The sequence below is a fragment of the Pezoporus wallicus genome, unplaced genomic scaffold (genome assembly GCF_028554395.1).
Source record: "Pezoporus wallicus isolate ANWC-B61680 ecotype Strahan unplaced genomic scaffold, APGP_CSIRO_Pwel_v1 scaffold_11491, whole genome shotgun sequence".
NCBI lineage: Eukaryota > Metazoa > Chordata > Aves > Psittaciformes > Psittacidae > Pezoporus > Pezoporus wallicus.
Window position 1 is genome coordinate 1902620 of NW_026642649.1, and position 13060 is coordinate 1915679.

At 41.3% G+C, this 13060-nt stretch overlaps 1 protein-coding gene across 4 annotated transcripts in view; it reads right to left on the reverse strand.

The window, feature by feature from the left end:
• Positions 1 to 1290: 1290 nt before the first annotated feature.
• Positions 1291 to 13060, reverse strand: part of PDCD6IP (programmed cell death 6 interacting protein) — a 29974-nt gene continuing 18204 nt past the window's right edge. For 2 of the 4 annotated variants that reach the window (XM_057431386.1, XM_057431384.1), the window contains exons 9-18: positions 12542 to 12665; positions 11672 to 11849; positions 11174 to 11285; positions 9469 to 9638; positions 8501 to 8749; positions 6823 to 6957; positions 5868 to 5962; positions 3314 to 3443; positions 2736 to 2947; positions 1291 to 1959 (exon numbers count right to left, since the gene is read on the reverse strand). In XM_057431386.1, coding sequence (XP_057287369.1) covers positions 1791 to 1959; positions 2736 to 2947; positions 3314 to 3443; positions 5868 to 5962; positions 6823 to 6957; positions 8501 to 8749; positions 9469 to 9638; positions 11174 to 11285; positions 11672 to 11849; positions 12542 to 12665 — 1574 coding nt within the window. In that variant the 3' untranslated portion in view covers positions 1291 to 1790. Of the gene's footprint in view, positions 1960 to 2735; positions 2948 to 3310; positions 3444 to 5867; positions 5963 to 6822; positions 6958 to 8500; positions 8750 to 9468; positions 9639 to 11173; positions 11286 to 11671; positions 11850 to 12541; positions 12666 to 13060 lie in introns of all 4 variants that reach the window. The other 2 variants (XM_057431385.1, XM_057431383.1) reach the window with 1 other exon arrangement.

Sequence of the window (13060 nt, forward strand, 5' to 3'; positions counted from 1 at the left end):
GCCACCCCACTCAGTGAGGTTCATAAGGGAATGCAAAGCACCTGTCCTTGTGCATGGTTGTATCTACAGCGCTGCATCCTCCTACTTCAACCTGCTCCCCCACATCACTGAGGTTCTACAGGGTTAATAAATGTGTTCAGAATTAGGTACTCATGTTCTAAGAGATGCTCATTTTTACCTTTTGGTCTGCATCTTCTGTGGGGGTCAGGGAGCATCAAAGACAAGTAGTCTTCACAAAGTCACTGGAGTGATCACATGGCAAGAACTTGAGACAGGAAGAAAGGAGCTCACATGGGTACGTGTACTGCTTTCTTCATGAGGAAGAGTATTCAAGGTCCAGTGAGGTTTCCACCCAGATGCTACAATAACTAAACCCCTGCATCAAAATATACCTCTATATTTAATCAGGCACTTAAATAGAAAATAAAGCAGTAACATTTAACATAGGTATTGTGAGAGCTCTTCTGTAAGGCCAGAACATCTTCTATGAAGCACTCAGGACATTAACTGCCCCACAGAACCAAGGGACTCATGTCAAGGGCTAAAGGAACTGGGGGGGGTCCCTCACTAGACGAGCATGTTTAAAAGAACCAACCTAAACCAGACTGAAAGATGGTTTGTAAGTATTTGGTAGAAGCCATTAAGCACAAACTGATATTCTTCATTACCTAATGCAAAATGTAGTGCAAGATTATTAATCCCTTGAGAAGATGGGTCCAAAAGAAAATATTCCATGTGCTTTCATTTACAAGATGATTTTTTCCTTCCCCCTACACACACACAAAAAGTTTCTCCACTAGTACCAAGCTCCCTGAGGGAATACATTGATTTTTCAAGGGAAAAAAGCAATCATTAGAAACGTAATCTGAAAAGCTCCAACAATCAATAGTTGCCCTGTTCTGAGCCACAGCACATTTCTCAGCAACGTTTCTTTGGAAAATGTGGGTTAGACCAACCTGGCACTGGGTCCTGTCGGAGGGACCCTGATCTCCCTTCTTTGAAGTAGGATCTGGAGATGAGATAACCATTCCTTTAAAACAGTCATGAACATATTTTAGCCCAATACACTTCAAAGCGACAGGAAAATTCTACCTGCAAGACGCCACCTAACAACATTTAAATGGTTAATTACAGATTCTGTCACAAAAACACAGAGTCAGGGAAAAGCTGGAAGCTCAGTCATAAGGCTAACCGCTTGGGAAGTTCCTCTATGCTCTGCAAGTCAAGAGGCAAATGACAGAATCTACAGACACACCAACCACATCCTTACTGCAATGAGAATGCCAAGTGTTTAAACCATTCTTCAGTAATTTATTTTGTTTACTGACGATTTACAAGGCCTTGATTATTAGACAAAATAAGCATTTTTAACTAACCCCCCCCAAAAAATACAAGCCAATAGGGTATAGAAGGAAATGCTATATGGTTCCCTAGAATATAGCACACCCAGTGCACGCACTGCTTCATTTTTCTCATCTGAACCCATTTGTTACTTACAGGACTTTTGAAGACAAGTATTTTGGTCTAGCCAACAGGTAGTGTACAGTTTCAGACCACGGAATTAGGCTCTAATTCTGATATTAGTCTACAGTCTAAACCACTGCAGCAGATCTTTCAGGGTGTTTAGTGTAACCAAGAAGTGATCAAGGTATTTTTGAGCAGTTAACAATGAACAGGAATTACAGACTGCATACAGTTCAGTATGGTACAGGAACTGAAGCTAAAAGTTTTAGTATGCTTATTGCCAATTTTTCTCCAATTTTAACAAGCAGAGCTTCTTTGCAGATACATTATTGCTGAGGGTAATAAGGCTGTTGAGGAAATAGGTATCCAGGTTGTTGAGGTGTTGGATATGGTGCTTGTCCAGGGTTTTGATAGACAGGTGAAGGAGCATATGGCAGATTATACTGACCATACATGTATGGATTATAGCCCATTGGCATTGGCATCTGGCAATACCTGTGGGGAGAGGGAAGCATACTTCAGTTACAACACACTGATAATCTTAATTTGCAAAAGACAACTCATGAATAGGTACAAGAACACAATCACTGCAAACGCTTTCCTTCAATCTTTCTCTCTGTGCAGCAGAACTTGTGGTAACTTTCAACGTTCAAACATGAAACAAGTTATAACACATGAAGCAGAAATGCAGGCAGGAGGTGGAGTAAAAGCAACCTGCAGGATTTAGAACTGATCTAAATTGATTATCTCATGTTTAACATCACTGTGTATATTTTAACATTTGCTGAGCCTGCTGCTGAAGGAGAGCATCTGCCTTCAAGTGCTCATCCTGACTCCAGAAAGATGGAAAAAGGCATCAGAAGACAGCACACCAAGCTGGAATATTTTCTGTATTTTTCATCATCTTCCATGAAAAAACAAGATTTGAAAAATGAGATATGCCAACACTTTTGAGATAAAAAAACACCAACTGATTATGCAAGGGCTGGCAATAGTCCCCAAAGCACAGTTAAGGAGCTGCAGTCCTGTCTCCCTTTCCCTTTAAAAAAGCCAAGCAACAGAAACTAAGTTTTCAAACCCTTCCCACAAATGGTACCAGCAAATGATTCCAGCAAGAATGATACGACTGAAACTAAAAAGATCACCTTGCCCCTAACACTAAACACGTCTTCAGCTGTAACACTAAAGGATTTTGAAACAGCACATGCAACAAACAAGTGCTTTTAGATAACAGAGTAACAAAGAACTACTTAACTACTCCCATAGCTTACCCTGGGTAACCTGGATAAGTTGGGTAAGGAGGTCCCTGTGCCTGTGATGGTGCAGTGCTTGCTGCAGGTGCGCTGGCTCCTGGAGCAGGAGGAGCAGCAGGAGCAGCAGCAGGAGCAGGAGCTGTTCCAGAGGGTGCTGATGTAGAAGAGGAACCGCTTGCTGCAGAAATTACTGGTGGTGGTGGCCGTGCTGGTGGCTGTGGTTTAGTCCCCTAACAAGAGAAAAAGGATTAGGCTGATGCTTCCTTCTGGAAGCCGCCTTGGAATCAAAAGCTGTGTGTATATGGTCAGTTGATTTTTATTTCCATTTTCATTTTAAGCAGACATTCTATTATCTCTATAAACTAAATATAATGTGAAGCATCTAAAAACTCACAAGCTTTCCATTTCAAATCTGCAAATTATAAACATCAATAGCGCATAATACATCTCTCTGCACCTTTGGAGTTTGCCTTCTATTTCCCCTCAATGCATTTCCAAGTACATTAAATATTAAGGTGTGATATACACGAGTTACAGATCAGTTTGGAGTTCCACAGTATTTTCAAGCCCCTAATTCTGTAGTGTGTATTTACCACCATGGTTCTGGGTGCTGGGGTAGGAGCTGACGATGCTGCAGGCTTGCTTCCTCCAGCTGATGTGGTCTGATAGGTAGGCAGAGGAATAGAGGGAGCACTGGGTTCCCTGGCAATGCTTTGCTGCAAATCTCTATTAAAAAACAAACAAGCAAACATACAGCTTAGTTTAAGAATTGGCTGTCATACACTTCAGCAAGCTAAGCTATAAAGAGGCAACAGGGTAAATCCAATACTTAAAGCATGATCACTGAGGTAGCTCAAACTGAATTTGGAGTCCAAATCACTTCACTGGAAACAATCCTCTAGCCAACCCTCTGATTAACTGGTACATCTATTTCCTAAGAATGTCTTTATGTTCCAACTCAATACTAGGTATAGATCACGGAATTAGCCAAAAGCTTTGGGATCAGAAATCACAGAACAGTCAAAACATTCAGCAGCTTGGAAGCCTTCCTGTGAACCTAAGGAAACCTCAAGGCTACAGAATGGAATACAAGTAAATGTCAGGGATTTTAACATGTGAAAAGATGCTCAAATACAGAAGCAAAGCAATGCCACATTGCTTAGAGATTGTTCTAAATTAAATAATATGGCATGCAAATACAATACATCTAATAGAATTGATAAAAGAAGTCTGCTAGATAGTCTACAATGTCATTTACACTTGTGTAAGCACAACTACCAAAAAAAACCCTGGCAAAAACGTGACTGCTTCAGCAAATAAGCTTTCAAGTTCTCTATTCTGTTACCTCTAGTGCTGGAATTAGCCTTACTTGGGTAAGACACAAGGAGGCTTTGGTGTCATGGGGCACCACAAGCTGCCATTCAACAGCATCATTTTACAGGCAGCTTGCCATGAAAGCTTTAAGGCAGCAGTTCTAAGCTACATATTCAGTGTAGTGCATTCCTCAGCGCAAGGAGTCAGTATTTGAGACTGGGCAGGTTCTCCACAGAGACATTAGGAACCGCTGAAAATCCCAGGCAATTTTGGGTAAAAGTGGTAGGGGAACAGCATGTACCAGCTAGAACTTGACACCTGAAACAGAAGATGGGGGAAACCAGCAAAGGCACAGCTGAGGTAGCAACTACAAACTAAGAAAACCTGAACATCTCAGAATATGACCTAAGGAACAGAAGTAATGGTTTTCTTCTTCAAATCACACTGCAAAGACCAATAGCTTACAGAACAGCAGTACCGTCCAGAGTGAAATAAACTGAACCACAAAGTGACTAAACACATTAATACTAACACACTATTAAAACTGATCATCCAATTATGATCAACCATTATGTGGGGAAACAAAACCTCTCTAGTTCTAAATAAGAAACCATCTAAACAACTTCACTTTTACTAAGTGAAGATGTAGCTCAGTCAGTATTTTTATTGTGGGGATGTGGAAAAGGGACAAAACCACACCTTTACTCAGATTTTGGGTTGGTGCACTGAGAAATAAATGTTTGTAGATGTATATTACAAATATCCCAAATCTGATCATTGCCCCCAACCGTGACAGGGTTTCATGTAGTGAACTGTTAAGCACGTGAGGCAGTAAAAGATAGCATGCCAAAGCTCAGCTCAATGCTAGACCAACACTAAACCCACAGCTTTAACACTGAACATTAACGTATGAGAATGTGAGATATTCAGACCACAGCCTTGGTTAGGCAGCCTACAGATCCCAAATTCCATGAGCATATGAAGTGGAAGGGATTGTATACAGTTACAAGCACTGTGCCCAACTGAAAAGGAACAGTTCTACAAAGAATGAAGTCAGGAAAGAAAACCTAAGGGCTGAGCATCTCATTGACAATATGGTTCATGCACACAACTGCAGTTTCACCAGCTGAAACTACAACAGCAACCAGCCCTGCTTAGAAAAGGCTACATGCTCTGCTAAAGAACACTGATTAACAGGTAGCTTTTCAGTTATGCTTTCCTCTTGAGAGCCTATAAATGACAGCTGAAGCATACTATCCCTAGCCTGATCATGTGTGTGAGACAAAAGCAACACTTTCCTTCCCATGAAGGACAAAATACACCAGCAGCGTAGGCAACCCACGTATCTAACCAATGATACAGTATGAGATCAGAGCAGACTACACAGCAGAAGTAGAACACCAACACTGTTCCTCCCCACCACACTGGGCACATGGAAGGCAATCACACGCTGCAGCATTTATCTCATTTCTCAAACCAAAAGCAAGGTGCAGAGACCACAAGTTCCTCAAAGGAGAGAGTAAAATAAAATTATTAACAAATAGATGCCAAAAAGAACTAAGAGTGAAATCACGGTCAGATGAAACAGATTCATGCAAAACTGTACACAGGAACAGCACAGACTCCAAAGTATTCCATTTATTTCTCCTATCACTTTCCCAGTTTATCAGATGAGGGGAGAGTGGGGCTAGCATTAAGGCAAAGGGTGACAGTCTTACGCACCTCTTCTCCCTTTCTCGTTTCATCAAGTACCACAAGAAACACACCCCCAAAGATTAACTTCCAATAAATACTTAATGTTTCTTAGAATGCTTAAACAAAACACTGAAATCTTACTTGAGCAGTTCGTCTCTTTCAGTCTTGCGAGCAAAGACAATGTCACTGCATTTGTTTTGGAATTTCAGCAGGATTTCTGTCAGCTCATTGTAAAACTAGTGAAGAGAAAAGACCCAACAAGAGCATGCTCAATCAATACCCTTGCATGTTTCTACATATCAATCCAGTTATAGGCTTTGCATTATTACAGTGCCCAAAACCTGTCATTCCAGTTTGCTAGTGCCTTTTAGTCTGCCTCTCAAAACCAAGCATCAGTCAGCTGTTGCCCATCCCTGTAATACCAGATCATTTTGTGGGGTTCTTATACATGGGAATTTGTGTACAAAGGTAAGCGTTTAAGGCAACTAGAAAATGTATTCAAACCAGAATAAAACTAGATCACATCTAGTGATTAACAACTTTTAAAGGGTACTTTTTCCTTTTCATTTTCTTGCCTTCAGTCATTTCCATGCATTTCATTTGTACAGACGTTTCAGTTTTATTTCCCTCTAGTGAGCTATCAACAAACCAGCAAAAAGTACTTAATACAGAAGCAGTAAGACACCCTTCCAGATGCTCCCATCAATAAAAGCAAGCTAAATAAAGCTCTCCTCATCTTTCCTCACATATGCACAGCAGTATATAAACCAAAATTTGATAAGGTGATTAAATACCATGGGAGAACAAATGAAAGAATTCCTTAGATAACATGGCTCATCTGGGCAACTTCAGCATCGTTTACTCAGCTGTAATTAACAACTCTTTCTATTTTAAATATAAGTCAGTAATTAGAAAAGCTTACTTTTCAGATAGGAACAAAGCAGCATTTCACAGCTGTCAAAACAACCAAAACTCAAGCAACTCCCTGTATTCGCATCAGCAGTGAACTCCTCAAAAGCGTACCTCATTCTAGCATGCCTGCAAAGTTTATCCATGTCTCACCGGGTAAGTAAATCACCCTTAAGCACTACTGTACCTTTGTGCCTTCTTTCAGATTGGCAACAAGTTCCACGAAGTTGTCGTTTGCCACAGCCAAGTTCTTCAAAACTTCTTCTCTTAAATTGGATTCATTGTTTGATTGTTTCATCTTTGAGAAATCCTGATGTGCATTCTTAAAAGAAGGGAAAATAATAAGCAGTGAAAATAATGCAAGCTGGTTTGGTGCTAGATTCTACATATTTTGGTGTCCTTGCTTCTATCCCCTTTTCCCAATACCTGCCTTTAGAATCATAGAATTGTTAGGGTTGGAAAAGACTTTAAGATCATCCAGCTCCAACCCCCCTGCCATGGGCAGAGACACCTCACACTAAACCATGTCACCTTTCTTCACCTTCCATCCACACACTGTGCTTCCTGACACTTGCCATCTGCCACACACAGTGGCTATTTCAGAGCTATATAGTGGCATTAGCTATCAGTTAAGTATCAGTCTCTTGTGGGCCACTTTCAAGTCATTCTCAAGCAGACTCTCTCTCATACTCATTAGGCTCTCTACCACTCTCCATTGATAGTCACAAAACCACACTTGAAGTTAGTAGTTTTAGGAAGTGCTACCTCAAGTTTGGTTGACATTGGCAAGTTATTAAAAGGACAGGAAGTGGAAAACATCCAGAAGGATCACCTACCTACATGGCATTTCTTTAGGGAAAAGAAACAAACAAGCTAATTTAAGAAGACTATTTCAGCTGCCAGAAGCAGCCACACTTGAACTCTAGGACATTCAAACATCAAAGTAACATCCATCAAGATTTTAAAAGTTTATCATGTTAAAAGACATCTGAATACAAAATCCTTGATAGACATGAGCCATACGGTCATTTGGAAACAGTTTTTCCCCTTGCAATCCAAGTTGCAGTCAGAAGCTGTAAGTAATCCTGTGCATAAACAGGCCCAAGCACCAGGAGTTCCTCTTTTGCCAGATGTTTCAGACACCTGACTCCAGTGTTACTGACAAATTCAGGCTGAATTTACAAAAAACTTCTATTTTCACCTGGATGAGCTTTGCACATGCTAGAAGTCAATCATGTTGTAAATATCAATTAGAAGCAAACCAAAATGTACTTCTGAGACCCAAAATGTCTTCTAGTAGACAGGCCTCCTGTTAGAATCACAGAATGGTTTGGGTTGGAAAGGACTTTAAGATCATCCAGTTCCAACCCCCCTGCCATGGGCAGGGACACCTCACACTAAACCATCTCAGCCAAGGCTCTCTCCAACCTGGCCTTGAACACCGCCAGGGATGGAGCATTCACAACTTCCCTGGGCAACCCATTCCAGTTATCCCAGAAAGAAGTATTAAGATTGGATAAGAGGGAGAAAAAAAGAAAAAAAAGATCAAAACAAACCTAAAAAAAACCCCTCTTAATACACCAGGCAAGCTTCTTTCAAGGGCCAAAGAAAAAATGCAGAATTGGGGAAGAAAAGGTCCAAGAGAATTGACACTACAGAGCTCTGGATGAGTCTGCTGGAAATTTATGTTCATTTCCAGTGAACACAAAGCCACCCCTGTATCTTTCAGTGATCAGACAGGTAAAGGAGTATCAACTGGCCTATGACAACAAAAGAAGAGAAAGCAAAGTGAGATTTCTGTAGTACTGGAGAAGTGATCATTGCTCCTTAGTTTAAGAGTTAGGAGGACATACAACATGCTGTACCTGAATATTTTTGAGAAGTTCTTCCTGCTTCTTTAGGGACTCTTGCACTTTCTGTGTGTAACTCCCATAAATTCTGTCCAACTCAGTCACAGAGATTGCCTCCTCATTTATAGCACCATCCTGTGCAAGCGCCGTCAGGAATTTGCTTGTCATGTCAAAGTTTACGGATTTCAGGTCATTTTCCAGTTGTTCTCTCTCCTTCTTAACTTCATCCAGATTGACCAGCAAAGTTCTTAAGACATTAACAACCTAGGCAACGAAAGTTGTAAGAAGTTAGCACATTCGGAGGAATCACTGCAGAAGTGTACTCTATTACTTGCTCCCATCTTGCACTCCTCACTGACACTGCCAACACTACTGCATGTGCCTTTGTTTATAGGTGTTTAAGGTGACAAACCAGGACAAAATGCAATGGAACAAAGATCTTCAAGCGCTTCTCAAGCTATATTCTCTTCTAAAGATTTGCTTTCACTAATAACACTGAGTGACTATGAAGATTTTGAAATCTTCTTTAAATTGATCAGACACCTTCAGTAGGATATTCTAAAAAGAGCAAACCCACTGACTTCAAATCACTCCTTCAGAAAAGTAATTGTACTGCTGAGACATGACTTTCTTAGAAAGCAAACTGGTGTAATTGCCTAACAATTTAAAATGCTAGCCCATGTCTTTTACACATTGCCTGCCTGCCCCAAGACCTGAGCACTACACCCCACCACCCTACTTCAAAATATGCATCAGGAATTGCTCCTTTTATAACAGATCTACAGTCCTGCTGTCCACGGTGACTGAACTTGCATGCACTAAGTGTTACAAAACACACTTAAGTAATTTCCAGATGTTAGTCACCTCCTGTATCAATTGTGACAGAAACAAGGGCAGCTAAGCGTCAGCATCCACACCAATTCGTGCAAGTTTACATAGATAAATAGCACTTCCATTCCTAAAGACAAATTTCAATGCTTTACCTCACTTCCTTGTAATGTTTTTGCTGGGTTGGCAGAAGGAATGGCTGCATTGAGTTCTGCCTCAGGCTTACAGAGAAGGGCAATGGTGTCCCGGTGAGACTGATAGCGCTCTCTAACTTGGCCATCTGCTTGCACAGCTTTATTCAAGATATTGTGGTAGTTTGCTCCCTCTGGTGGTAGGAGAGGAAGAAAACGCAACAGTGGTTAGGTGATTTCAAACCTTGTTTCATCCAAGACTTGCACCAGAGCAGTTTTCATGCTTTTCAGAGTCTCCATACATTTCTATGAGCCTGCACATCATGAAGTTAAGACTTATAAGTAAACTTAAGCTTCCAAGTTATCGTTTAAATAGTGCATAAAATAGGCACCGATATTAATTCTCCACAGAAGCACGTGGAAGTAATTGAACAAACACTAGGTTTGAGCTACTCCCCAGATGTAAATCCCCATAACTCTGCAAAAACTAAGGTGGCAGTATCAGTCCCTTGTTAGCTTCAAGCCAACACACACTAAGCACACCAAAACCATGCTCTAGCAATGGCTCTAAGTACACTGAAGTATTTAAGAGGTAGTTCAACCAGATTCTTGGGAGGACAGATGTTTTCCACCACACACGCTTTCTGAAATTTCACCATGCACACACACTGCACAGGTGCACAAGCAGCAGGGAATTTTCTGCCTGCACATCATCTCTCCACTTCAAATAATGCTCCCAACTGCAATAAGGGTGTTTTGGCACATTTCAGACAATCATAGAATAGTTTGGGTTGGAAAGGACCTGAAGATCATACAGTTACAACCCCCTGCCATGGGCAGGGACACCTCACACTAAACCATGGCACCCAAGGCTCTGTTCAACCTGGTCCTGAACACTGCCAGGGATGGAGCATTCACAACTTCCTTGGGCAACCCATTCCAGTGCCTCAGCACCCTCACGGGAAAGAATTTCCTCCTCATATCCAATCTAAACTTCTCCTGTTTAAGTTTTAACCCATCACCCCTTGTCCTATCACTACAGCCCCTAATGAAGAGTCCCGCCCCAGCATCCCTATAGGCCCCCTTCAGACACTGGAAGCTGCTCTGAGGTCTCCATGCAGCTTCTCTTCTCCAGGCTGAACAGCCCCAACTTTCTCAGCCTGTCTTCATACGGGAGGTGCTCCAGCCCCTTATCATCCTCGTGGCCTCCTCTGGACTTGTTCCAACAGTTCCATGTCTTTTTTACATTGAGGACACCAGAACTGCATACAATACTGCAGGTGAGGTCTCACAAGAGCAAAGTAGAGGGGCAGGATCACCTCCATGACCTGCTGGTCACGCTCCTTTTGATGCGGCCCAGGGTATGGTTGGTTCCCAGGCTGCAAGCGCACACTGAAGCCGGCTCATGTTCATTTTCTCATCAACCAACACCCCCAAGTCCTTCTCCTTGGGCTGCCCTGAATCTCTTCTCTGCCCAACCTGTAGCTGTGCCTGGGACTGCTCCGACCCAGGTGTAGGACCTTGCACTTGGCATGGTTGAACTTCATAAGGCTGGCATGTGCCCACCTCACAAGCGTGTCACGGTCCCTCTGGATGCCATCCCTTCCCTACAGTGTATCAACTGAACCACACATTTGTATCTTTACAAGTATTTACCAAACTACTTTAATTTACACAATGAGAATGGCCATTTTCAGAGCATCCCCAGAATCCAAAGCATGACCTTTACCTGCCCGTAAAGGCTTATAGAGCTCATTGGATGGAGTTCTCTGCCAGCGCTCTTTGAATTTTGTTCGCAGGTCATTGTCTGTTGCTTCTTCTTCATCTAATAATCTTAGTGACTACAAGAGAAAAAGGTTACATGCATTATACACCGTTCTAAACATCAAACACATAGTGTTGAATACATGAAGAATGTTTATACACCCTTCACAAATATAATTTGCTAAACAAAAACTAGGCCTGAACGGCACAAATCACGCACATCTCTCCAGAATGCTTCCCTCCCCAGCCCAACACTCTGAGAAACAAAACACTTGCAAAGGAACAGGCACATGTGACAGCACAGTTTTTGTACCAACTAAAAACTTGTATGACATGTTTTTAAAGTGCTAGTAAAGTTACAGGCATTTTGGTTAATTTCCTATTGCCACTTGAAGAGGAAAGAAGTTCGGTGGTGGTGGTTTTTAGCAACATTTTAGTGTTAGCAGTTGCTGAGCTCACTTACTTCATCTAAAATTTCTTTATTCCTTTGTAGCAGTTCAGGCAGATCTTTGATCAGCTGATCAACAGTCTGAATTCCTCCCTGCTCAATCACAGACTTAGACTTGGTCAAAATAGACTGAGGCACAGTATCCCCAGACACATCTTCGATAGCAGCAGGAAGATTGAGGGAAGCCAACACACTGAAAAAGTCAACATGTTAAACAACAGCTTGTCTGTAGCTGTATCCTGTAAATAACACTGCCGTCCAAACAACCACTCAGTCAACTAGAATGGAAACAGAGCATAATGTACTCCTGGACAGAAATCTCAGACTGAAAACTCTGAATTATTCCTAGTGTATACCTCACCAAAAACACGTTTCAAAGCTCTTAAAAAGCTAAACAAGCCCTAGTCTTTTAGCACTTACAAAAACATAGCAAATGTTTTTAGCAGTAACTATCTGGTAGATAACCAAATGCCTTGAGTTACATTCTTATCTTTCAGCTTGATACGATTTTTTATGATTATTTATTGTAAAGAACAATTTCTTCTTTCTTTTTGGGGGGAATATAATTTATTGAGTCACTAGTACAATCAAAGCTGGAATGTGAAATTCCTTCAAATTAATGGTACTGGAGCTTTTTCTGAGCAAGGGTCAGACTCTCAAAAATAAGGGAAGATTGAAGAAAATGAAAAACAATTTGTTCTTGATAAGCTTTCAGTCTGCAGAAAAGTAGTTCTAAATACCCCTCTATGGCTTAAATTTGCAGGCTACCATACAGTTATACAAAACTGCTGCTGTAATCTGGATGTCTGCAGGCTGCAAGGCAACTGATGTTCATAGGCTGTTCCACAGCTCCTCTGGAGAAACTTCACAAGAAGCCATACTTACCCATTTGCCAGGTTTGTGGCTTCTCTCATCTGGGCTATTAACCTGTTCACCAGATCTGCCTTCCTCTGGTTATAAACACTCACAGACTGCTGAACTTGCAATGGAACCATCTTCTCAAACAGGTCTGCAATTCAAGTAGTATAAATTACTCAAGTTGCACTGTGAAGGTAAAAGGACACAGACATCTTCACAGCTCTGTTACTCAGGCTGCAGAACAGAGACTGATCTGAACAGCTTAAGATACTCTCGCACACCCCAGGGTGTCTTAAAAATACTATTTCTACAGGTGCTTAGGTTAGATTTCAGTTTTTAAGACTGAAATTAAGTTAGAAATAACTTAAAGGCATGGTATTTAAAACAACTGTAGGATTACAAATCCGATTATTCTTAAGGCTTCATTTTTAATTTTGCTTCTTCAAAGGACCAAGCTTAGAACAGGAAGGGAGGATCACTTTTCAGAACTACCCTGTACAGCCAACAAACTAACACTATTTCAGCCTCATAGAAAGCCAGCAGCTA